Source organism: Marmota flaviventris, chromosome X (genome assembly GCF_047511675.1).
Source record: "Marmota flaviventris isolate mMarFla1 chromosome X, mMarFla1.hap1, whole genome shotgun sequence".
Lineage (NCBI taxonomy): Eukaryota > Metazoa > Chordata > Mammalia > Rodentia > Sciuridae > Marmota > Marmota flaviventris.
In genome coordinates this window covers 9,994,523-10,021,238 of record NC_092518.1, presented here as the reverse complement: position 1 = coordinate 10,021,238, position 26,716 = coordinate 9,994,523, and the positions used below count along the sequence as shown (strand labels likewise).

General features: G+C 40.5%; 1 protein-coding gene across 4 annotated transcripts in view; it reads left to right on the top strand.

Moving 5' to 3' along the window:
• Positions 1 to 9,147: 9,147 nt before the first annotated feature.
• Positions 9,148 to 26,716, top strand: part of Pir (pirin) — a 100,273-nt gene continuing 82,704 nt past the window's right edge. The window contains exons 1-3 of one of the 4 annotated variants that reach the window (XM_071606872.1): positions 9,148 to 9,219; positions 11,161 to 11,288; positions 19,533 to 19,625. In XM_071606872.1, coding sequence (XP_071462973.1) covers positions 9,201 to 9,219; positions 11,161 to 11,288; positions 19,533 to 19,625 — 240 coding nt within the window. In that variant the 5' untranslated portion in view covers positions 9,148 to 9,200. Of the gene's footprint in view, positions 9,220 to 9,517; positions 9,696 to 11,160; positions 11,289 to 19,532; positions 19,626 to 26,716 lie in introns of those variants that run through there. The other 3 variants (XM_071606871.1, XM_071606873.1, XM_027946520.2) reach the window with 3 other exon arrangements.

Genomic DNA, 26,716 nt, shown 5'->3' with positions numbered 1-26,716 from the left:
CTATGCTTTAAGTACCATCTTCCCCAGGGCCTGTGCATGGTCAGTATCCTCTGCTTGATCAACTGTCCCAGAAATTTGCCTGGCTCATCTCCAAGCTCTGTTTCAAATAGCTTCTTACTAATGAGCCCTGCCCATGCCACTCTGTTAATATTACAATCTCACCCCCACCCAGCTTGCCCAACTTCCTTACTCTTCTCTATCTTTTTTCCATAATACTTATGACCTTATAGCACAATGCATAATTTACTTATTTATCACTTTTATTGTCTGTCTTTATTAAAGAGTCAGCCCACAAGGGTGCCAACAGCTTCTTTCTGCAGCCTGAGCTTTTCCTGTGGTTATCTCTCCACAGGGAGTATCACTCCATCACTGTCTGCATTTATTCCTTTTGGTACTCTGCTCGGAGCCTGGAATCTGATGTGCACTGTTCATACTTACTGGAATTGTAGATTAATAAAGTGTCTCTCCTAAGGATGCTTGCTTCTCAAACCTTGGGTTCAGCAAACAACCTTGCTCCTGATGAAAGGAGATAGTTGAGTAAGGGATCTGAGGTACACACTAAAAGTCTTATTGTTTAATGTTGCTACAACCTTTCCTGACATCTATGAAATCTTTACATAGGCTATTGGCAGTTCATCAATGTTATTCCCAATTTTTTGTGGGAGGTAAGCATTTGGGGTCTAGATGAAGTACCATCTGTTTTGTAAATAAAACACATTGGAACAGAGCTATCATTCATTTGTACATCGAATCTGGCTGCTTTTATTCTATAATGGCAGAGTTGAGTGGTTATGACAGAGATTACACCTGGAAAGTGTCAAAAATTTACTATCTGACCTTCCCAGATTAAATTTTCTAACTCGTGCTTTAGTGAATCCTGCCAGGCCTGTAATCCCAGTGGCTTGAGAGGCTGAGGCAAGAGGATCATGAATTCAAAGCCAGCCTCAGCAAAAGCAAGGCACTTAGTGACTCAGTGAGACCCTGTCTCTAAATAAAATATAAAATAGTGCTGGGGATGGGGCTCAGTGGTCAAGTGCCCCTGAGTTCAATCCCTAGTATTAAAAAAAAAAAATCCTGCTGCCTGCAGAAGTGACCTAGTAGATTGGAATTCAGTTCAACAGCTCAATTTCACAGACATTGACTCAATTGTACTGTGCACAGGTGCCAGAGTTAGAGGCAAAGAAAGTGGACAAACAAGGTATCATTAAGGACTCCTTCCAGTCCTGATTCCCACTTTGATTTAAATTATTTTTTCTTGAAATTTTATCATGAAAAAGTCTCTATATATAGAAAAGTGAAAAGAGGTTGAAGCATTCATACACCATCATCTAGAGTCTACAATTAACATTTTATTGTATTACCTTTGTCATATAACTATTCATTCATCCCTCTAACTTATTGTTATTATTATCATTGCTTTTGCTATTTTGTGTGTATTCAGAGTAAATCTCAGATTTAGGTATGTGCCATCCATATAGACCTCAGCAGACATGACTTCAAATTGGTTTTTATTTTAACGCCAACACTACAATCCTGAAAGCAGTCCTCATCTAATTTGGTTAGAAAAAACGACTTTACCAAGGTTGAAAACTGAGAAAGGTTATCAGAGTAATTGAGGTAAGTATCAGGGGAATCATTCAGCTAAATTTTTCTCTTTTCCTAGTTCAGAGATGAATCAGCCTTTCAGGGCCAAGAGTGATTTGCTTGTGATGGATTCTAGGAATGTTCTGTGCCTTTGAAGAGAGGGTCATAAGCTATGCTTTTCTGGGATGCTGCCAAAAACCCACAGGAAAGACAGAGAGGAACACAGGAGTTTTATGCAATAGTAGGCCACATGTAGCTTCTAGGTCAGAAGCCTGGTTGATGGAACAGACCAGGCTGTGTGCTCTCACCAGGGTGGAAATGGGAGTCACATGTGTCCATCTTTTTTCTAGATATATTTGGATGTCCTTAACCACTCAATATGTTAATGGGTTTCAGAAACCAATGTCTACAAAATAATCAGTCCTTGATTTGAAGTCAACCGATTTCCTGGGTTCAGTGAGTCTGAATCCCTAATGTGGAATATTTCAGAGATATTTGTCACTTAATGAATAGCCGCTACACTGTCCTAGGAGACAAATTACCAAAATCTACAGGATAGAATTTTTGGTTGATAGCTTGAAGAAGAAAAACGATCGCAAGTGATGAAGTTTTTAAGATGTCCACACACTTGTATAAAATGTATCTTTGAAAAGAAATTTATTAAGTTATATGAATGAAGAAAATAAAATTTTTGAATAAAAAAGTCAAATAAAATGTGCTGACAATGTGGGGGTCTTTTTTTTTGGTACCAGGGATTGAACCCAGGGACGCTTAACCACTGAGCCACATCCCCAGCCCCCCCTGCTTTAAATTTATTTTTTAGTTATAGGTGGACACAATATTTTATTTTTATGTGGTGCTGAGGATCGAACCTGGCGCCTCATGCATGGTAGGCGAGCACTCTACCTCTGAGCCACAACCCCAGCGCCCCCCCCAGCCCCCAGCCCTTTTTAATATTTTTTTATTTTGAGACAGAGTCTTGCTGACTTGTTTAGGACCTTGCTAAATTATTGAGGTTGGCCTTGAACTTGGATCCTTTTATCTTAGCCTCCCAAGCCAAGTTGCTGGGATTACAGGTGTGCACCACCTCACCCAGCTGTGTGTGGGGTGGGGGGGAGGGTCTTTAAAGATTATAATAGTGTTATTTTATTTTTTAAAATTTTGTAGTTGTAGTTGGACACAATACCTTTATTTATTTTTATGTGGTGCTGAGGATGGAACCCAGTGCCTCACACGTGCAAGGCAGGCACTCTGCCACTGAGCTACAGCCCCAGCCCTATAACAGTGTTATTTAAAGTCACTTAGGGAAGGCATTACTCATTGTCATATGAGTGTGAAGCTTTCTGTTATGCATCCCAGGATTTCAAAGGTGATTGAAATCCTGGATTTCAAATGACATGGTAAAAATGGCTCAAGGTTCAATGTACAGGGTCATGCTTGTCATTTCAAAGGTGGGCCTTGTTATAGTGAAATATCAAATACCCTTTATTCCATTTCTAAACATTCTTCCCTCTGCCACCTTTTCACCCCATTTTTAAGTCTTTGAGTTCTTCAGAACTAACTTTCTTTCTCTCTTTCTCTCTTTCTCTCTTTCTCCCTCAAGGGGCCAGCAAATGGAATTCCCTGTTTTGCTCTGACCACTCACAGCCTTGAATTTATCTTCTAGCAAAGGCCAACTTCTCAAAGACTTCTATAAAGAAGGGGAAGCTTGCTCTTATTCCTATTATGGTCGTGGAGATGAAGGGGATTTTGAGTTCCAGAGGGAGCTCTGTACAGGCGTTAAATTGAAACATCTCCAAGAATATTGCAGATCCAGTAAAGAGATGGGTGAAAATGAGCATCTAAGCTATTCCCCCTTGTTCTCTTTTATTATAAAGTTGTCTTGGTAAATGCTGATTGTGAGGAAAGACACTGGAATGAATCTAACCTAACTTTCCTATGTACATATAGGAATAACCACAGTGAATCTCACCATTGTTTCATTTATAGGAAATTATTAAAAAAAAAAGGGGGGGGGAATGTCAGAAGGATCAATAGAAGGAAGGGATCTGGGATGGGGAGAGGAAAGGGGAAGGAGAGGTACTAGGGTCAGACTTAGAACAAGATATATTCCATGCTTGTATAATTATGTCAAAAAGGATTCTATTGTGTGTAAGTAAATGGAACCAAAAAAAAAAAAAAAAAAAAAAAAAGAAAGAAAGAAAGAAAAAAAAAAAAAAAGTAGAACAGTTGGAAAACCAAAAAACAGAGGGGCCTTTTTGAGACATCTGCACTTTTGTAGGTCACTGCTATGGCCAGTGGGATGAAACATTTAATCTCTAAAGCCTAGATTAATAATTATTTAACTTATTTGGTGGCTGGTCACCCTGGTAATAATTTAAATGGAATGTCCACTTTCTGAAAAGATAAATATTTGTAAAAGTTTGTCATTAGGCTGGAGATCTTTAAAAATCTACCTCTTCTCTTCATTTTTTGGGGGGAGGAGAGAGGGTATGGGGGTGGTTTGAACCCAGGGGCACTTAACCACTGAGCCATACCCCCAGCCCTTTTTATATTTTATTTAGAGACAAGGCCTCGCTAAGTTGCTGATGCTGGCTTGAACTTGAGATCCTCTTGCCTCAGCCTCCAGAGCCACTGGGATTATAGACATTCACCACTGGGCCTGGCCTTGTCTTGCATAAAGGCACATTTTTCATGTGTCCATTATCACAAAACAAACTACTCGAAACTGAATAGTTTAAAACAATCAAATTTTTTTTTTTTTTTTTTGCTTCACAATTTTGTGGGTCAGGAAGTTGGGAAGGATGGGGTTGGGTGCTCATGTCTTATCCATATGGCATGGGCAGGGGCAGCTGGGGCTGGTGCATCCATTTCCATGATGACTTCTTTGTGTTTTGTGCCTCAGTATTGTTGGCTTCTGTCTCTTTGTATGGTGTCTTCCTCCAGGGCTTTTCCTTCCTGTGGTATGGGTTTCTTCCAGAATGGTGACCTCAAGTTCATTGTTTTTCTTTTTCTTTCTTTTTTAGTACCAGGGATTGAACCCCATGGGTGCTTAACCACTGAGCCATATCCCCAGCCCTTTTATTTTTTATTTTGAGACAGGATCTCACTAAATTGCTTAGGACTTCGTTATGTTGCTGAGGCTGCCTCAGCCTCCAGAGTCACTGGGATTAGAGGTGTGTGCCACTGCACTGTTTGATGGAGGAATCAGACCTGATTATAAAATGAAATTATAAGAACATTATGATGAAGAACCAATGCCTGGGGAAAAAGTTAAGGCTCCCCCTCCCCAATCTCAGCTTCTCCTCAGGGAACCTACTTAACCACCTGGTCCCTATTTATTGGATTGTAAATAGCTTTCTCTAGGAGTTTTCCTCTCTTGAAAATGTAAACATCCTTGTGACAGACTTTCAAGGCCACAGATGCAACAGGTGCCCATGAAAAAAGTCATTTCTTCTTATACTTTGAAACTTTCTGAAGTCTGTAGGAATGTAGCCACATCATTTAACTGCTATGCCAATAACTGCTGTCTGAAACTATGACCTCCTAGGCTTACTTCTTACAAATATAGCTCTAGGGGCCAGGGTTGAAGCTCAGTGGTAGGGCGCTTGCTTAGCATGTGTGAGGCACTGGGTTTCATCCTCAGCACCACATAAAAATAAATAAACAAAGTAATTGTGTCCATCTACAACTAAAACAATATTTTTTTAAAAAAATGTAGCTCTTAGGGAGATAAAAACAACTTTTTTTTTTTTTTTAGATTTTCTTTTTGCAGTGCTGAGGGTCAAACCCAGGGCCTTGTGCATATGAGGTAAACACTCTACCAACTGAACCACATCCCCACCCCCCCAACTTACCTTGAGTTACTGCTACCTGTGGTGAAGGCCACTGTCTTTGTTCTACACCTGTGAACTACTGTGAATGATCTTTGGTCAGATAGGCCAAGAATTCAAACTCACCAATGTTGTAATAGTTAAGAAATGATGTCAAACTTCCTATAAAAGCCCCTAAACCTCAGTTCAGGGCCCAGAACTTCAGAGTACTCATTATCTCTTCTGGGTTTGCCAGTGTAAATAAACCTCAGTTCTCCAACCCTGGAGCAGCTGAGCTTCATCTCTTGCTGAGCGCAATTTCCATAACAAGCAAGAGCAAGATTTCCATAACAAGCTAAGTCATTGTTTTTCTTACAGTGCAGTTGGCTTCCATGAAGCAGGAAATGCGAGCTGCCAGGCCATTTCAGAGCCACACTCAGAGCTTGGCACAGTGTCGCTTCCACCATATTGTAGGTCAAAGTACCACAATCTCTGTCCAAACTCAAGAGGAAGAGATGTACCCTCTACTTTGTGTGTGTGGTGCTGGGGATTGAACCCAGGGTCTTGTGCATGCTAGGACCCTCTACGTTTGATTGAGTGTGAAAGTCACATTGCAGAACAAGAGCTTTTGAGATCAGAGACACTGTTCAGGGCATCATAGGAAAACAATCTTTCAAAGGTTGACAAACATGGCTCTGGGAAACAATGTGTAGGCGTGAGGATTTTCAGGCCAAACATCTTCCCTAGACTTGAAGGGATAGCTGAAGATTTCCCAGAGAGAAAGACATGGAAGCTAAGAGCTGAAAGATGAATGGAGATAAGCCAGATCCTAGAGAAGGAAAGAATGTTCCAGACAGAGGTATAGCAAACCAATGAGAGGGAGCATGCACATTCCAGAACCTAAAATAAGTTGGTGTGTGTTTATCTTTCAGATAGAGTGTATTAAGGGCAAGGCCAGTTCATGAAAAACCAGCCTCTACCTCAGAGCAAAGCCTGTCCAAGGAAGGGACATCACCTTTGTCCTTGGAAAGACCCACAGAACACTCCTAGGCACATTCCCACCCTGCTAAGTAGTTTATCTACAAATAACAAGAGAGATCTCTGCACCAGGTGTCCCTGACTCGGTCAGGCTAGGTGGGGATCCATAGCAACCCCCTAGCAGCCACCAATCAGCATGAGACAGGGAAATACCTGGGATGCCAGATGACCCTCCCAGTAGTTTATGGTGTTGGGAAATCACACAGTTCAGCACGAACACCCCTTTTGGCTTAAACCAATCAGTTCAAACGAATCCCCCTCTTGTAGTAACCAATCACCCCTACCCAACTTGTTCCCTCCAGTGAATGTGCTAATCATGTTTTAGAGTTGTTATTTGATTTTCCCACGGTGTGTGATGATTTGCTAAGAGATGCTATGATGTATGTGGGGGTCCCTGCCTTCTCCAAAGGATGTATAAAACTGCTGCAAACCCTGGGCTCTGGGCCTCTCAGTGTCACCAGTTGCTGTGTGTGCGCGGAGGACCCAGCTAGCTCGCAATAAACACCTCTTTGCTGTTTACATGGATCTTGGTCTCTGGTGGTCTTTTGGGGGTTCCGAATTCGAGCATAACGTTCAAAGATATCACAGAACTTTCTATTGAAGGTTTTAAGCAATTTTGATTCCATTTTTTTAAAATGAGGTAACTTTTTTTTTCATAGCTTTATTTTATTCATTTATTTTTATATAGGTGTTGAGGATCGAACCCAGGGCCTCACATGTGCTAAGCAAGTGCTCTACCACTGAGCCCCAGCCCCAGCCCCATTTACCTACGATTTAAGAGAATGGGTTAGCTAGGCAGGAAGAGCTGGTGGTTGTTGGAGAAGATGGACTGTGGTAGTCAAAATGGGAAGGACTGGGTGTGTTGAAAGTTCTTAGGAATCAGAATCTCTAGGCTTTCAAAGTGAAAGAGTGAGAGAGGGGACCTGGCATTCCATGAATCTAAGAATTGGTTGAAGTTGAGCTTTTGAGTAGGGAATGCAGAGCATTTATAAGGGCTGCAAAGTGCAGTCAGACAGAGTGCTCATGCTTATATTTTACTTGAAGACTGTTATGGTTTGGATGTGAGGTGTCCCCCAAAATCTCAAGAAGGTTCAGAGGAGAAATGACTGGGTTGTGAGTCTTAACCTGATGGCATGGCTTTGCGGTATATATTTTGTATCCGGGGAGCAGAGTCTTCTTTCTTTCCTTTTTTTTTTTTTAATACCTTTATTTTATTTACTTATTTTTATGTTGTGCTGAGGATCGAACCCAGGGCCTCACTCTACCGCTGAGCCACAGCTCCAGCCCCTCTTTCTGCTTTCTGATCATCATGTGAGCTGCTTCCCTCCACCACACTCTTCTGCCATGATGTTCTTCACCTTGAGCCCCAAGGAATGGAGCCAGCTTTTTATGGAGTAAGATCTCTGAAACCGAGTGCCCTCAAATAAATTTTGCCTCTACTAAAGCTGTTCTGGTTGGGTCTTTTTAGTCACAGCAGTGAAAAAGCTGACTTAAAACAGAGACAGTTGCAGAAGTAATTATAATGGTGATAAGAAACAATACATTATTCCATCATGCTTTTAATGGTCATATGTATTAACTCATTTAGACTTGCATCACACAAATAAGGTAGAGAAGGTGGTTTTGAGCCCCACTGATATGTAAAGAGCCCAGGGAAAAAGTCTTTGTTCCTCTATTAACCTGTTCTTAAGAGCAGGAGCCTGCAAATGAGGCCTGCAGCCAAAATTATCTATTTTGTGCAGTCTGAGAACTAAGAATGATTTTTTTGGGGGGGGGTGTGCAGGAGACTGAACTCAGTGGCACTCAACAACTGAGCCACATCCTCAACCCTTTTTTGTATGTTATTTAGAGACAGGGTCTCACTGAGTTGCTTAGCCCAGATCGCTGTTGCTGAGTCTGGCTTTGAACTCCCATCCTTCTGCCTCAGCCTCCCAAGCTGCTGGGATTACAGGCGTGTGCTACCGTGCCCAGGTAGCTAAGAATGATTTTTACATTTTAAGTGGTTGGAATAAAAATAAAAAGGAGAATAATATTTTGTGACAAGTGAAAATTATATGAACTCAAAATGAAATGAATCATCTGAATTCAAATTTCAGTATCTATGATGAAAGCTTTATTGAAATATAGGCACACCCATTCATTTAAGTATTATCTATGACTGCTTTCTTGCTATAAAGGCAAACTGGAGCAGTCTCCAGGGAAATACTCTGTGTTTTGCAAAGTCAAAAATATTTACTATCTGGTCCTTTACAGACACAGTTTGCGGGCCTTTTTTGTTGTTGTTGTTAAAGGAACCCCTTTCTTTTCTTTCTCAAAACCAGGCAAGAAGCCTTTTGGTGTTTAGAGTACAGGAACCACAGCCAGGCCTGTACCTCTGATTAATAGTCCTAGCAATTAACTAGATTGCCTGGCTAACTGGAGGCCACTCCTCATCTCCAGGGGAAACTCTACAAAGCCTGTTCATTGTATTCCAACAACATGGAAGCTCTTAACCAATTGTCCTAGCTGGAACCCTCCTTCTCTTTAGGTAGGAACGGAGATGTCTTTCTTGATTCTTGGCTCCTCCTCTTACCCCCAATTCTAACTGGCAAACAGCAGGAAACTTACATAACAAGCAATTTTATGGTGCCTAGGACGTGACAGGCTCTTTTAGTTCTCAGTATAACCCCATGAGGCTGGTACTATTATCATCAGCATCCTCAATTCACCGAAGAGGAATCTGAGGCACAGAGAAACTGAGCCACCTGCCTGAGATGACACTAAAGGATGCCTCCAAGTGGTGCAGGTAGCAGTCGAATCTGTGCAGCCAAGCTCTGCGGGTTGAGTGACAACTAGTCTGTGGTTAAAGACAGGTTTCCCGCGAAGGCAAATTGGGGGTCTTTGTTCTGATCAGAGCACCTGCTGGGCCCGCACACCCTTCCCGGGACCTGGCGCGCCCCCAAGCTGCCGGGGTGCGCATCTCTTCCGCGCGGTGCCGCAGCGGCGCAGAGACCAAAGGGCAACAGAACTGGCCCCAGGAAGGCGAAGGGCGGAGCAACAGGATCTGTGCCGAGCGTGAATAAAGGGAGTGGCGGTCAGGGCCCCGCAGACCCAGAGACTCCCGCCTCCCAGAGGCTGCCTTGGGCGAAGCGCTGAGTCACGGTGAGGAGCCTGTGGCCTCAGAGCCAGCCCGCGGTGCGCTCGGTGCGGTTCCCTTGTCCCCCATCCCACGGAGGCTCCAGGGGCCGCCGCGCCTCGCTCCTTGGCCGCCGCGATCGCTGTGTGAGTGCCTGGGGCTCCCCCAGAGGTGGGCTGGGTGGAGCATGTTGCAGATCGGTTGGCAAGATACCACCTTCCCAACCCTCTTCAGACTCCTGAAATGACTAAAGATGCTGCAATCAATAGTACTGAGATTTTGTCACAGTGCTAGTTGGCTTTTCTTTCCTCAAAGCACTGAAGCCTGTTAAATACCTCATCAGTTGTTCACAGGCATAGAATTTAATTGTGGGAGTCTGGAAGGACCCAGAATAGTCTAGCTGGGGGTAAACAAAGTTTCTAGTTGCTCTCTGGTAGGTAGATGTTGACAGGGCTGTACAGCTCTGAGTATTAAACTCCTTTCTCTGCCTTGCATTCTGTCGCCCAATAAATATTTACTAATTATCCACTGGGGGAGTATACATTTTAGGATGGGCCTTGAGTAACTGGAGGGTATTGCTGGGTAGAACCCCCCTGAGTAACAGCAACTAACATTCTCATGGTACTAACCACACCCCTTTGATATGGGCACTTATTACTCCCACATTATGGATGCAGAAAACTGAAGCATAGAGTCCCAGGTCAAAAGTGAAGTTAGGATGCAAACCTGGGCTGTCTGACTCCAGAATCTGCTTCTCGCTCAAGCATTTTTTTGAATTTCAGTAGGAAACTTTGAAGGAATTAGTTCTATTTCACTTGAAGAAGAGATTTAGAGAACCATAGGTACTATTTGCAAATACTTGAAGCGGAAGTGAAGTTAATTATATCTGTTCTGTGATAGTCCATTGGTTAGAACTTAGACCCCTCAAAGAGGAAACACTCTTCAATAACAAATGCAGAGTATAGGTCCTGAGTATGGAGTGCACCCTCAAGGGCAGTTCACCCATGAGTTGCCTGAGCTTTAGAAAGCTCAAAGATTTCTTTCCTAGAAAGTTGGCCCTGCACTTTAGGGATAGATGTATTTTTGAATTCAATGACCCTTGAAGATCCCTTTCATTGCTAAGATCTTAAGAATGTTCTGGTGAGAGTCATGGACCTCTTGGTTTTGTGTTTCCTATCTTGCCACACAAATCCTCCTCTGACTCCCTACTTCATGAAATAATGAGCAGGGTACTGGGCACCTAGAAAGTACTATCATTATAGTTATTTTAACTCACCTAATCCACACCCTGTATATAGTAAACATTCAATAAATTGTAGCTGTTGCTGGGCGCAGTGGCACACGCCTCTAATCCCAGCAACTCAGTGAGGCCCTAAGCAACTTAGTGAGACCCTGTCTCAAAATAAAAAATAAAAAGGGCTGGGGATATGGCTCAGTGGTAAGGCACCCCTGGGTCCAATCCCTGGCAATCAATCAATCAATCAATTTATAGCTGTTACCCTTTGGGCAAGTCCTAATTTTAATATCCTTTATGTTGTAGTCCTTGGATATTTTCTTCTGTATAACTTCTTTTTTGTTTTCTCTCCTCTTGCCTTTTATCCTTTGTGGCAGAGCATCAGAACACTCTCCTTTTGGATTTCTACATGGGGTCTTCCAAGAAGGTTACCATCTCAGTGCTCAGCCGGGAGCAGTCAGAAGGGGTTGGAGCACGGGTACGCAGAAGCATCGGCAGACCCGAGGTATGTTAGTTGGGTGGCTGCTCCTGTTTTCTTTTCAGAAGGAACTGGTGGGATGTTGAGGATGATTTGGAAAGAGAGGGCCAAGATGGGCATGAGCTTCCCTGTGCAGTGCCATAGATACAAACTCTAAGCTTCATGATTGAGGCCACATGCAGACCATCCCTATCCTAAAGGGAATTTCTAGAATGTGAATACAGAAGTCCGGGGCAACAAGTACAGTTGAGCTTCAGGAAGTGTGTCTGCTTCTGTCTGCACATCCATGTCCTACCTTGGGCTGACCTGCTCTCTGATTTAGCATGTGCATCACTGAACATATAGCTCCTCAGTTTATATGCTCACAATTCAAAGTATTTGGGAGTAATTTTGGGTCTCAATTCTAAATTCCCAGGAGACAGAATTGATTAGCCTAGCATGGGTCAGGTATCTATTCCTGGTCAATCCCAAAGTGTCGGGGATTTGGATTCACAGAGAGACTGCTTAAGACTCAACTCTGTAGACTTCTGGTGAGGGGCCCATAGATGGGGACTCAGTAAAGGTGAGATAGATATTTTCAACATTAGAGAATCTTTTCACTTGAATTATATTGGGAACTTGAGATTTAAAGGGGAATAAATTCTTAGTATCTATTATTTGTCAATTCAAAAAAATAAATAAGAGGTATCAAATAGTAGTCATAGCCCCGGGGCCATACCACATTCCAAAATTATTTTTGAATAAGAGGAAATGCATAAGAGAAATGGATTCCATTTTGAGAGTTGTCAATCCTCTTAAACTCTATTCAGATTGTACCTTTTTTTTTGTTTTTGTTTTATTTATTTATTTTGGTAACGGGGATTGAACTCAGGGGCACTCAACCACTGAGCCACATCCCCAGCCATATTTTGTATTTTATTTAGTGACAGGGTCTCAGTGAGTTGCTTAGAGCCTCACTGTTGTTAAGGCTGGCTGTGATTCGCGATCCTCTTGCCTCAACCTCCCTATCCACTGGGATTATAGGCGTGTACCACTGTGCCGGGCCAGTACCTTGTTTTAAAAATATTTTTTAGTTGTCAATGGACTTTTATTTTATTTCTTTATATGCGGTGCTGAGAATGGAACCCAGTGCCTCACATTTGTTAGGCCAGTGCTCTACCACTGAGCTACAACCCCAGCCCCTCAGATAGTATCTTGCTACTTTGTGGCTAAACCTAAGTTTTATGCCACTCATTGCATAAGACTTACTGTCTGCACCTTTAAACAAAAAGTTATCTTTGAAAATTGCTTACAGGGTTTTTAAAACATGGCTTTCCTCAGTGAATGTGGCTGTGCATTGTTGATAGATTGGATATTTTTTTAAAAGTAGTTATTTATTTTTTTGAATTAATCCCCTGATGGGATTAAACCAGTGGTAACTGAAGGCAGGCAGGGTGTGGCTGGAGAAGGTAGGCACTGGGAGCGTGGCTTTGGGGGGACACCTCACATCTAAACCACAACATATGTGTACATTGTGAAATGGCTAAATGAAGCTAATTAACATATGTATTACTTCACATCATATTTTTTTTTTCTTTTAGTGGTGAGAATGCTGAAAATCCCTGGTCTAAGTAACTTCCAAGGGTACAATACATTGTCATTAATTGTAGTCCCCATGTTGTGAAATGGATCTATTAAACTTGTTCCCTAATTGAAATTTTGTGACCTTTGACTAACATTTCTCCAGCATCCCCACCCCCACCCCTGGTAGCCACTGTTCTCTGCTTCTACTTGTTTAGATCCCACATATAAGTGAGATCACGCAGTATTTATCCTTGTGTGCTGACTTTATTTCACTGAGCAAGAATATTGCTGACTGGCCATTGAAGTAGGGGGTGAATTGTCAACCTAATTCTGCAGCCAGTCTACCAGGTTTCCCTGGCTGTTACTTGCTATTTCTCTTTACAGGGTTAACTTCTTGTTTACCCACAAATATCTCTCAAGGCCCATCAAATATTGTTTGCCAAGGATACATGCAGACTGGTTGGTACTAAGAGCTAAATGCGTAGGGGCAGATGGAGGTGGTGTCATATTCTACTATGCTCCATCAACAACAGAACAATTGGAAAGATTTCTCAAACACTACAGACACCTCTCAGTTAACTGTTATTGTATGTCAAGGGTAGCTAATACTTTAATGAGTCCAACCATCAAGAACACATTTGCTGAGGATTTTCTGAAAAAGAAATTTTGATCTGTTTGGTGGTCTGATGAAACCTATCAATTCCTTTGCAAAACAATGTTTTTAGATATATAAAATAGCTGGGTGCTATGGTACATACCCATAATGCCAACCACATGGAAGACTGAGGCAGGAGAATTGCAATTTCAAAGTCAGCCTCAGCAACTTAGGGTCTCGCTAAGTTGGTTAGGGCTTCACTGTCTCTAAATTTAAAAATATTAAAAAAAGAGCTGGGTGTGGTAGTGCACACTTGTAATTCCTGCAGTTTTGGAGGCTGAGACAGGAGGATTGCAAGTTCAAAGCCAGCCTCAGCGAAAGCAAGGTGCTAAGCAACTCAGCGAGACCCTGTCTCTAAATAGGGCTGGGGATGTGGCTCAGTGGTTGAGTATCCCTGAGTTCAATCCCTGGTACCCACCCACCACCCCACAAAAAAACAAAACAAAACAAAAAAATTAAAAAGGGCTGGGGATGTGGTTCAGTGGTTAAGCACCCTGGATTCAATCCCTGGTACCAAAATAAATAAATAAATAAATAAATACGTAAAATAAACCACAGAGGATTACCAAGAAAAAATTTTATACTACAATATGGTTAAAATTTTTGAGAACCACTGGTGCAGTGCTGTACACCTGTAGTGCCAGCACTCCTTGGGCTGAGACAGGAGCTTTGCAAGTTTGAAAGCAGCCTCGATAACTTAGTGAGACCCTTATCAACCGAGGGAGACTGGTTTTGGAGAATGCTCTTAACACACAGCTGAACCTAATCCTAAATGATATAAAGCCAATAATACCTGAGGTAGCAGGGTACAATCAAGTGATTCTAGGTTAGCCTACATCAAGACAAGATTGTAGGGCTGGGGTTGTGCCTCAGTGGTAGAGCACTTGCCTTAAATGTGAGGTACTGGGTTTGATTCTCAGCACCACATATAAATAAAAAATAAAGGTCCATCAACAACTAAAATGAATGAATAAATAAAATTTAAAAAAAAGACAAGATGGCAGCAGCAAAGGGAGACCCTCCTCACTAAGTTATTCATGACCCTATTTTTGACCATTTAGGTTCTTGCTGTGTTTTTGTTTGTTTGTTTGTTTTTTGGTACTGAGGATTGAGCCCAGAGGCACTTAATGACTGAGCCACATCCCCAGTCCTTTTTTATTTAGAGAGAGGGTCTCACTGAGTTGCTTAGGGCCTTGCTAAGTTGTTGAGGCTGGCTTTGAACTCATTATTCTCCTGCCTCAGCCTCCAGAGCTGCAGGGATCACAGGCGTGTGCCACTGTCCTGAATGTTGCCATGTTTTCTCAGCACTACGCACTACCATCTTGTCAGAAAGGTAGACCCCTAGTCTCATCAGCAGAGAATAAAGCCATTTGTCTAATGTCAAGGAAGTTACTTTTCAAATTCTCTGCACTAAGGTTTAGATCTCTGAAGAAATATCTCATAAACATTGGATCCCAGTGCTATTTTTTGTACAAGGGATTGAACTCGGGGGCACTCAACCACTGAGCCACAACTCCAGATCTATTTTGTATTTTATTTAGAGACAGGGTCTCACTGAGTTGTTTAGCACCTCACTATTGCTGAGGCTGGCTTTGAACCTCCAATCCTCCTTCCTTAGCCTCCTGGGCTGTTTTACAGGTGTGCGCCACTGCGCCTGGCTCATATCCATGTTTTTAGTATCCACAATGATTGACTCATGGGCAATCATTTTGTGTATATCCTCCTCTATTTCTCCCCTTAAAGCATTTTGAAGGGACCCCTAGCCATCTTTTCATTTATATATATATTTTCAGTCTATAAAAGAGAAAAATTGAAAATATATGTATGAATACAATCCCATTATCACACTTATAACTTAAAATAATTACTTAATATCACCAAATAGCCCTGCCAAATCTTGGTCTTCATTGATTTAGCCCCTGTAGCTGGTGCTCACCATTATCAAGATACTGAGTTAAGGTAGAGGGTGTAAGAGTCACAGCTCAAGATAGTTCAAGGCTTTATCTAGATTTCTGTCTGGGATATGTGCTTGTGGTCTCCTAAAACCTCAGGCCACAGTCTAGATGCTGAGTAAGCCTAGGAGGTTAAGCCTCTGAGCTGCTAGAGGGCCTCCCTTTTTTGCTGCCATCTTGTTTTGATGTAGGCTAACGTAGAATCACTTGATTGTACCCTGCTACCGCAGGTATTATTGGCTTTATATCATTTAGGATTAGGTTCAGCTGTGTGTAACAGCATTCTCCAAAACTAGTGGATAACAGAAGTGTTTGTATTTCTGTTTTGTAAAGCCCCAAAAATAGGCAGTCAGGGGGTTAAAGGCCTCACTGTTCCTCATTCTATCTTAGGTCATAATTCTTGTTTATTCCTTATGGTCCAAGACAACTATTAGGGCTATGTTAGTCATCTTTACATTGCAGTGATCAAAATACCTGACAAGACAATTTAGAGGAGGAAACATTTAGACTCATGGTTTCAGAGGTTCAGTTCGTGGTAGGCCAACTCCATTGCTTTGGGCCTGAGATGAGGCAACATCATGGCGGAAGGGCATAGTGGAGGAGTGCTGCTCTGTTTCTGGCAGCCAAGAAACAGAGGGGAAGAATCCAGGAAGCAGAGAGAGGGGTAAGGGGCCACAGGGAAGATGAACCCTTCCAGGTATGTTCCCAGTGAGCCACCTCCTCCAGTCATGCCACCCCTGCCTACAGTTACCACATAGTTAGTTCATTCAAACTAGGATGGATGCTTTAGGTTACAGTTCTCATAATCTGATCATTTTGCCTCTGAATATTCCTGCATTAACATAGGAGCTGGGGGGCAGGGGCATACCTTATATCCAAGCAACAACAAGGGCATCAACAACCATTTACACTCGGCCACACAAAGGAGGAAGAGGGGAAAGGAAAAAGAACACACCTCAGCTGTCCATCCCCCTTTTATAAGGAATTTTCCTAAAGGCTCCACTCTGTAATTTCTACATTGTGGCTAGTTTCAATCATATGACCACACCTAGCTACAGAAAACTAGGGAATCTAACACAAGTACTACTCAGGATTTTTTGTGGGGTACCTTCCTTGTATATAGAAGTATTCTAAATTCAGTGGAGCATCATAACAAAAGCACAGCCCTAGCATCATAACAAAAGCACAGCATGTGTCCTATCCCCAGGGAACTGCCATTCCTAGTTGGTACTTCCAGTGCTTCCTGACTTAAACAAATACCAGGCTGCTGGAGTTTTATTATGCAAGTGCTGTGGGCCAAGGGGTGGTGACCACAGATTTTGATTGACTTTCTCAGGAGATCAAAAGAAATAACTTGGAAGATACAGCTTGAATTTGGCAGTTAAAGGATTTGGAAGTGTGTACAGGAAAGGAAAAATTTAAAAGAGCATCAATTTGATATGTAGAGAAAGAAATATGTGATTGAGTTGGGGTCTTAGTTAAAACAGGTTAGAAAATCAGTTTTCATATAAACTGATCTTATATACAGGTAACATATTTATTTAACACATTGTGGAATCTATGCTCAATGTTTAGAGAATATTAGGAACTTTGATAAGGACTATTTTTTTTCTTTTTTAAAATATCTTTATTTTGTTTGTTTGTTTATTTATTTATTTATTGTTTATTTATATATGGTGCTAAGGATCGAACCCAGTGCCTCACATGTGCAAAGCAAGTGCTCTACCACTGAGCCACAACCCCAGCCCCAAGTACTAATTCTTGACCCTGCAAATAACACTTTAGTACAATAGTTTAACACAAGATACTCATACTTATTGGAGAAAGATAGTCTCTAACACTATCTTTCACCTTTTGGCCACTAAAACTGGTTGTTACAGAGCTGGGGCCTTCTGGGAAATTGAGGCATGAAGAGACCCCCCCCCCCCTTCAAACCCCAGTTCTTTCGATCAAGTCAGAAAGATTTCAGACATGTCACTCAAAGTAACAGGCATGAATTGATTGAAGGTATAGAAAAAGGGAAAGGAGAAACTCTCAAGGGAGAGAGAGGGTCCTATGAGAGATACGAGGGACAGTTTGCCTCTCTTGCACTCCAGTTTTATTGGGGATCCCAGAGAAGTTTCCAGAGATTCCTACCCAGGTTCACTTCTTGACTTTTGACTGACAGCAGGGTGACATCAGACATCTACATCCCCACTGCCATGACCACTCTAGTTATATTGGGCCTTGCTGACTGGTTCTAATTGGATTCTTAACCTTTCTTTTATGGTTAAGATTTTATGGTTAGGTTAAGATTTTATGGTTAGGAAGAATTACCCTTATCTCCCTTGAGTTTCAGGATCTGGTCACCAAAGTCTCCTGGGTTCCTCCCATCAACTTTATCTTGGGTCTGCATTTCGCCTGCAGTTAACAGGTAGTTTGCTCAGGAATGTGACATATCGGTCCAATTATGCCCTGCAGGGCTGCAGGTAAATTGCTTCTTGAAAAAGAAAGCATGTGGGGTCAGCACAGTGGGCCCATCTTATAGAATTATTCTCTTGTGTTCCCACCATCCTCATCTGTCTGTCCCCTATCAAGGTCATCCCTCTGACTCGCTTCAACCAACCCCCTGGCTTCTGTAATCTCTTCCTGGTCATGGCTTTCTTCCTGTGTGTGTTGCTACATCATGGTTTGGTGACCAGTATTACAAATAGTTTTGATATGGTTGAAATTATCCTCAAATTGATATGTTGAGACCCTAATCTCGAAGGTGATGTTATCAGCAGGTGGAGGCCCTCAGGAGGTAGGTCATGGGGCTGGGACATACCATAGAGTCAGCTGGCCCCTTCCAGTATGTGAGGACACAGCTAGAAGTTGCCATCTATGAACCAGGGGGTGGATCCTCACCAGATTCTGAATTTGCTGGTGCCTTAATCTTGGATTTCTCAGCCTCCAGAACAATAAGAAATATACATATATATAGTCATTTATAAGCCACTCAGTTTATGGTATATTGTTTTAGCACCTCAAAAAGAATAAGAAAATTGGCACCAAGAGAGGGGTCATTCTTCCATTGTTTTGGACAATATATCCTAGCTTCTGTTTAAAATGGCTCCTTATCAAGTGGTGATTTGGCCACATCCTTGGTTTTTCTCCCACACATTTCTTTACAATGAGAAAGCTTTATTCCAAGTAGGCTGAGGATTTTCCAAATCTTTTAAGCTCTACTTCCCTTTTAATTAGCAATTATTTATTTATTTATACTGAGAATTAGACCCAGAGGTGCTAAACCATGGAGCCACAACTCTAGCCCTTTTTATTTTTTATTTTGAGACAAGATTTTGGCAAGTTACTTAGGGCCTCACTAAGTTGCTGATGCTGGCCTTAAATTTGTAATCCTCCTGCCTCAGCCTCCAGAGCTGCTGGGATTATAGGTGTGTGCCACCATGCCCAGCTTAATGATTAACTCCTACATGTACTTTAAGACCTCCTTTATTCTACCTCATTCTCACATGTGTAAAATTGTCTTTCCTTAGAGCATTTACAATCACATTGCATTACTTGGTTTTGTAGTCTGTTCCATTATGAATCTGTTTAGGACACAGATGATCTTATTTGTACTTCACTATTTATATCTCAATTGATTATGAAATGTTTGTTCACTCTTAGTAAAACATCAACTCTCTAACACAATCAGCAAAAAAAAAAATTCCCTATTGTTGCAGGAATAAGGAGTTCTTTTTTTTAAAAAAAATTTTTTTTGTTTTTGGTACCAGGGATTGAACTCAGGGGCACTCAACCACTGAGCCACATCCCCAGCCCTATTTTGTATTTTATTTAGAGACAGGGCCTCACTGAGTTGCTTAGCACCTTGCCATTGCTGAGGCTGGCTTTGAACTCGAGGTCCTCCTGTCTGAGGCTCCCGAGCCACTGAGATTATAGGTGCGTACCACAGTACAGGCAGAAATAAGGAATTCTTCCTGAAAGCAATTTTCATCACAAGAAGTTGCTTTCTGGCTATGTAGTTTTTGATGAGTTTTGCTAAATCGGTTCATGAATGCAGTCTCTGGTATCATGGCTGAAAAAGCACATCTAATCTGATGAATTATATTTTGATTTCAGTTAAAAAATCTGGATCCGTTTTTACTTTTTGATGAATTTAAAGGAGGTAGACCTGGTGGGTTTCCTGATCATCCACATCGAGGTTTTGAAACAGTAAGTATGATAATTTGCTTGTGAAAGTGTGTATTTTAAAACTCACTTCTAATTGAAAATTCAATTTTGGAATAATGGATAATAGACTAAAATTCATTTTATAAGTTTCTGGCTATGCACTGTCTTACCATAGAACTGTAATATCAATTTTACATGAGATGTACTCAAGTTTAAGTATTTACTGTTAATATTCTTTGGATTTGTGCCACTGGAGGCATTTCATTTGAGCAGTTAATAAGCAAAAATTGGCTTCTTAAAGTACTTTTATAATTAAAAAAATTTATTGGAGATGAAAAAACTATTTAAGATGTGATTAGTTATATCTATCTATCTATCTATCTATCTATTTCTATGCAAGAATAGATACATTTAACCTCATGTAATATAAACCCCCAAAGACAATTCAAGAACTCAGTGAGTATTTATACTAGGTTCTAAGAAATTATAGAATCAGGGGGCCAAAATGCAACATAGCCTAAAAATTAGGGTTTTGAGGACATACTTAGACCTTTGCAAGTTTAATTGCAAAATTTAGAGATTCTGTTGAATAATATTTTTAGTTTTGATTAGATATGGAAAAAATATGCAATATAATATTGTGGCACATTCAATGTTTTCCATATATATATATATATAAACACAAAATAAAACACAAAATATATATATATATATTTTTTTTCTGGGAAAACTCAGTGACACTTCCTGTTACAAAGTTTAGCCATTTGCTCTTTATTATTTTTTTTTAATATTTATTTTTTAGTTTTCAGTGGACACAACATCTTTATTTTATTTTTGTGTGGTGCTGAGGATCGAACCCAGTGTCCCGCGCGAGCGCGTTACCACTTGAGCCACATCCCCAGCCCTGCTCTTTATTCTTAACAAATAATTCAGGGCTTGTTAAAGGTTTAATATATTTGCAAAGCCAATTAGTGAATAAGTAAATATTTACTGAAGGCTGGTGACATGCAAGTGTTGGTATAGGGTGATCTTTTGTATTTCCGTGTGTTTATTGTGTGTTGGGGACTGTTGGTACAAGGCAGAAGGAGTGAGGCTAAAGAAGAATGGGGCATGATCCTTACTCATATCCATATGTGGTCTAGTTAAGGATATGAAAGCTGGCTAGAGAGTTAGCCATCATTGTGTAGAAGTTAAACGAACCCAGAAACTTCTAGAAACAGGATCAGGGTAGTTGGGATCTGTCTTCCTTTAGCAATTTGCCATCTAGTTCATCTCTGCTAATATATAGGGAGCACTGTGCTTTACATAAACAGCAATTTCGGGAGCCATGTGTCTCATGTTCTCTATATCCATGTTGGATTCCAGCACTTTTCCCAGAACATGTCTCCTCTGCATACCTCCCTCTAGTTTCCATCTTACTAATCCCTTAAAAAATTTTTAAAACGTCATTATGTCTATCAAGTTTTCCAGACAATCCCAAGAGGATGCACTTTCTCCTTTGTTTGATCTGCATAGTGTTATATTTTTTACTAGTCTCACATCCATTATATATTAAGGGTGATCTTGATCATTTTCTTTCTGTCTTGTGTTAGAGTTGGGACTTACCTCAACCTCCCCTCACCACACCCAAGAAAACTGTAAATTGCTTCAGTAACTACTGGCTAAAATTAATTGGATAATAAAGATGACTTTTGCTGAAGACAACAAGTATATTTAATAAAATGAATGGGGAAACATATTACTTTCATTTCCATTATGGAAAGTGCCTTCTAAGGGGACTGTTTTATATATTGGAAGTCATTCAACTTTAAAAACTCAACTGTCAAATATCCATGTTTGGTGCTTTCTTTTTAAAAATTTTCCTTAAATCTGTAAATTAGTAATCACAAGTGATGCTCATTATTTGTGGATTGCATATTCATGAATTCACCTACTTGGAAAATTCACTGGTAACCCCAAATCAATACTTGTGGGGCTTTTGTGGTAATTCATGGACATGTATGGAGTGGTGCAACTTTGGAGTTGCCCAGTGTTCATGTTCCCAGCTAAGGTTGAATAAGGCGATGCTCGGCTTTCTTGTTTCAATTCTCATAATGTAAGTAAGTGTCCTTTTCATGGTCTTAGTGCCACATTTCTTATATTTTCATGCTTCTTCTTGGTCATTTCACTGTTTAAAGTGGCTCCCAAGTATAGTTCCACAGTGCTGTCTAGAACCCCTACGCACAAGAATACAGTTAATGTAGGGCTGGGGTTGTAGCTCAGTGGTAGAGTGCTTGCCTCGAATGAGTGAGGCCCTGGATTCGATCCTCAGCACCACATAAAAATAAAGATATTGTGTTCATTAACTGAAAATAAATAAACAAAGAATACCGTTAATGTGTCTTTTCTCATGGAGAACAGTGTATCTTACATAAACTGTGTTCATGTATGAATTGTAGCACTGTTGGCTGAGAGTTCAATGTCAATTAATTGACAATACATATTACATAATGTGTCTTTAAACAGAAACACATAAAACAGAGTCAGATATTGACAGGTTGACAAAAAATACTATGGAGGCTTGAAGGAACCCAATCCTGTATTTCCTGTAGGAACAGTGGTTCAGCATTCACTAATCCAGTGATCATGGTAACTTTATAAAACATAACTGCCTTGAATCATGAGAAATGACTTTGTGGGTTTTCCCCACAAGGGTTGGTAAGCCAGGGACTCAACTATCTCTTCATATGGACTTTAAAAAGTCTACGATTTAAAGCCAAGTTCAGTGCTGGGGATGTGGCTCAAGCGGTAGCGCGCTTGCCTCGCATGCGTGCGGCCCGGGTTCGATCCTCAGCACCACATACAGACAAAGATGTTGTGTCCGCCGGAAATTAAAAAATAAATATAAAAAAAAAAAAATAAAGCCAAGTTCACCTGTAGTCTCTCATCACCTTTTCTCTGGAGGTTTATCTAACTTATACAGGCTTATAAATTTTGAAAATGCTGGCAAATATAAAGAACAAAATTAGGATGTGCTGTTATGTTACCTTAGTGTACAAAAATATTGTTATTTTTTATCTATTTTCCTCTAGTACTTTTCTGTTATCTTGCTATATATGTTTTGCATTTTTTTAACCTAACATTATACTGTTAGCATTTTTCTAATATTCTTCAAAAACCTAATTTTTATTGGTCTCATTAAGTATCTGCCATGATGATTGTACCAATTGACATTATCTTGGTGAAGTATGAAAGCAACTATTTTCTTTCAATATCACCAACATAATGCATTTTTAAATCTTCTTTGCCCTTTTTCTTTCTTTCTTTTTTTTTTTTTTTGACTGGGAATTGAAACAAGAGGCGGGTGCTTTATCATTGAGCCATATCCCCAGTCTTTTATTAATTTTTTTTTTAATTTTGAGACTGGATCTCACTAAGTTGCTTAAGGCCTTGCCGAGTTGCTGAGGTTAGACTGAAACTTGTGATGCTCCTGCCTCAGCCTCCTCAGTTGCAAGGATTACAGATGTGTGCCATGGATCCCAGCTAAATCTTTGCTATTTAGAGAAGTGAAAAACAATGCCTCATCATAGTTTTAATTGACATTTCTTTTATTTGAGCAAGACTGATTTTCTTTTCATTTTAAAACATTCATTTATCATAGATATTTAGATCTTTGCCCTATATTTTTTCTGTTGTGCTGTATTGTCAATAGTGTGTAAACCATGAGTATCTTCTTTTCAGGCTAATCTAAACTTTGGCAGGACTTGCCAAGGTTTATTCTTTTTTGGCAGGGGTGGTGGTGGGGTGTGCTGGGGATTGATTTCAGGGGCACTCAATCACTGAGCCACATCCCCAGCCCTATTTTGCATTTTATTTAGAGACAAGGTCTTACTGAGCTGCTTTAGCGCCTCGCCATTGCCGAGGCTGGCTTTAAACTTGTGATCCTCCTGCCTCAGCCTCTTGAGCTGCCTGGATTACAGGCATGCACCACCCCATCCAGCTCAAGGTTTATCCTTATTGGTATTATTTTTATTATTTTACATAAGTTCCTTATATATTAAGGAAACAAGATCCTCTTAGTGATAGGAGGTGAAATAGTGTTAAGAAAGATTAGAATGTTTTGCATGTCTCCAAACAAAGCGTAGATACTAGTTAATAGAAGAACTTTCTAAGCTGGGTGTGGTGGTGCATGCCGGTAATCCCAGTGACTCAGGAGGCTAAGGCAGAAGGATTGCAAGTTCAAAGTCAGTCTCAGCAATTTAGCAAGAGCCTGTCCCAAAATAAAAATAAAAAGGTCTGGGGATGTGGCTTAGTGGTTAAGTGCCCCTGCATTCAATTCCCAGTACCAAAAGATTTTAAAGAAGACTGAGCAGTAAGGGGTGGAATAATTTTGCAGTTATCCAATTTTTAGACTCTCCTGATATGATAATTTGTTTAGGGAAGCTATAAATAATCACAAGCACAGGATGATCTAAAAAATAAGAAAGCCCTGCCCAAGTTTAGTTTAGTTCAAAAAAGAGGTACTTAGCTAGGTGTAGTGGTGCATTCCTGAGATCCCAGTAGCTCAGGAGGATTGTGAGTTCAAAGCCAGCCTCAGCCATGGTGAGGAGCTAAGCAACTCAGTGAGACCCTGTCTCTAAATAAAACACAAAATAGGCTGGGGTTGTGGCTCAGTGGTCAAGTGCCCCTGAGTTCAATCCCCAGTACCCGCACCCACCCCCTCAAAAAAAAAAAAAAAAAAAAAAAGAGGTACTCACAGCACACACCTATCCTGAGAAGAAACATATTTTGTGTCTTTCAAAATCGCCCTTAAATTATGGTCTTAAGTCTTCCCAGGTTTTATCACTGAAAAGTCTCATGTCCCTGGGAACCCCTCAGGCCTGAATAAACTGAGATGGTTAGTGGTTACTCCTGCGTCATTTTAGGATGGTCTCATTCATTATGTTCTTAGTTAGGCTAAAAAGTATTTTAAAAAAAGTTTTTCACTACAAGCCTCAGCAGGTCCTTTGATTTTCTTCATGAGAACAAAACCACCCTGTTTCCAAGGGTGTGCCTATCAGAAAAGCCACACTCATAATAACTGGTTGGTAGCCAGCAGCATTTGCAGGCATTGCCTGAAAAATATCCTAGAGAGGAAGGGAAAGGCCCTAGTGATTCACACCTAAAACTTATGACCAAATTCCAGCGTCCTATCTCCCACACAGCCTGTTTCTTCTAGCTTGCTATGTGCCATTTTCAAAAGCAAACCATATCATCCAGGCTGAATCAAGGGTGAAAAAGAGAGAGAGAGAGAGAGAGAGAGAGAGAGAGAGAGCGCTTGATGAGAAGAAAAAAAGTTTCTGGAAAAATTGGGAAATGATACTTTCTTAATATCATAGAGACTATTGTTTTATGAGTATCTTATGTCATATTTATTTATTAAAAATTTGTTCTAATTAGTTATGTATGATAGTAGTTATGTCATATTTAACACTCAGATATTGCTAGCCCAAACTGGATTCAGCTACTGTGAATTTTCTTTTGTTATCATATTACCTACAAACAAATAATTTTCTTCCTCCTTTCCAATATTTATGACTCTTATTAGTAATGGTTAAAGCTCTCAGAACCATAAGAAATTGTGATTGGAGGACTCAGGACTTGTCCTAAAGTTGTGGGTATAGTGAGGCATATGGATTTTAGAATATATGTTGATTTTGGAAAGAAGTTAAAGAGTTGATAAGAGGGACATCCCCACCCCTATGACATCCCTGGGCACCACCATAATAAGAATGTCAACCAAAACCTCTAAGTAAATGGCTAGATCTAAAATAGCTATGTAAAAATCAACCACTTTTCTACATAAAAGCAATAAACAGATGTAATTCGGGGAAAACATTCTCTTCCTAATGCAAATAAGAACCTCATATAATTCCAGAGAAAGAAGTTATTTCCCATTAACACAGTAATCCTACTTCTATGAATCTAATAATTTCCTGGAAAACAGCCCAGAGTAAGAACAAAGGCTTATTATACATGTTTACCCCAGTACATTTTTTTTTAAAGAAAAGAACAAAGTTATTCAGAGTAATAGGGTGATAATTACATATGTGGAAATTATATATGAGGAAATTATTATGTGTCTGGAAAATGAAATATTAAGCTGCATTATTTATAAAGATAATGTTGTAAACTGTTTAAATATTTATCAATCACATTCTGTTTACATTGAGATTTTTCAACCTCAGCAACTATTGACATTTTGGATGGATGATTCTTTGCTGCAGCAGGGGTGGAGGGGAGAAGTTCTGTGTGTTGTAGGATGTTTAATGGTGTCCCTGGCCTTTACCCACTAGATGCCAATAGCATCTACCCCCAATTACTGCAATAAAAATGTTCGAAAATCTTGTCAACTGTCTGCTGGGTGGGAGGAAGTAGGGTCAAAATCACCTGTGGTTGAGAACCAGTAGTTTAAATCTAGTGTCTATGTAATAGCTCACTACCCAGTCCTTAAGAAGAATAACACAGTTTGGTAGGTATTAGTACAGAACAAACCCCATGATATTTGGAAAGCGACAGAAGCAAGGTATAGAAATTATAGCACAGTGAAGGATTTATATAAAAGCAAAAGGTATACCTTTATTGTTTAATGGTTTATTATCAGGATTATTGTTAGGAGGACGGATTATTTTAATGCATGGCTACTTCCACAGACTATATGGAATCAAAGAAAATAACATTACAAAACACATGTTACAGTACCAAAAGAAGTGGTGCTTAGAAAGAAAATGAACAAATCATTACAGCTACAACAAGTTCTTAGGCATACCTAGATTATCTCTGAATGGGTACTTAAGAAACTGGTGACATTGCTTCCAGGGAACATTTCTAAATGACAAGGGAGAAGGGGTGGGAAGTTTGTTAACTTTCACTCCTTTTTTTTTTTGATACTGGGGATTAAACCCAAGAGCTCTTAACCACTGAGCCACATCCCAGCTTTTTAGACAGGGTCTCGCTAAATGGCTTAGGGCCTCAGCTAAGTTTCTGTGGCTGGCTTTGAACTTGTGATTCTTCTGCCTCAGCCTCCTGAGTGGTATGCCACTGCACCTGGCAGAAGCTATCACTTCTAACAGAGGATCTGGGAGGTTTCAGGGGGAATGTGGACATTTATATTA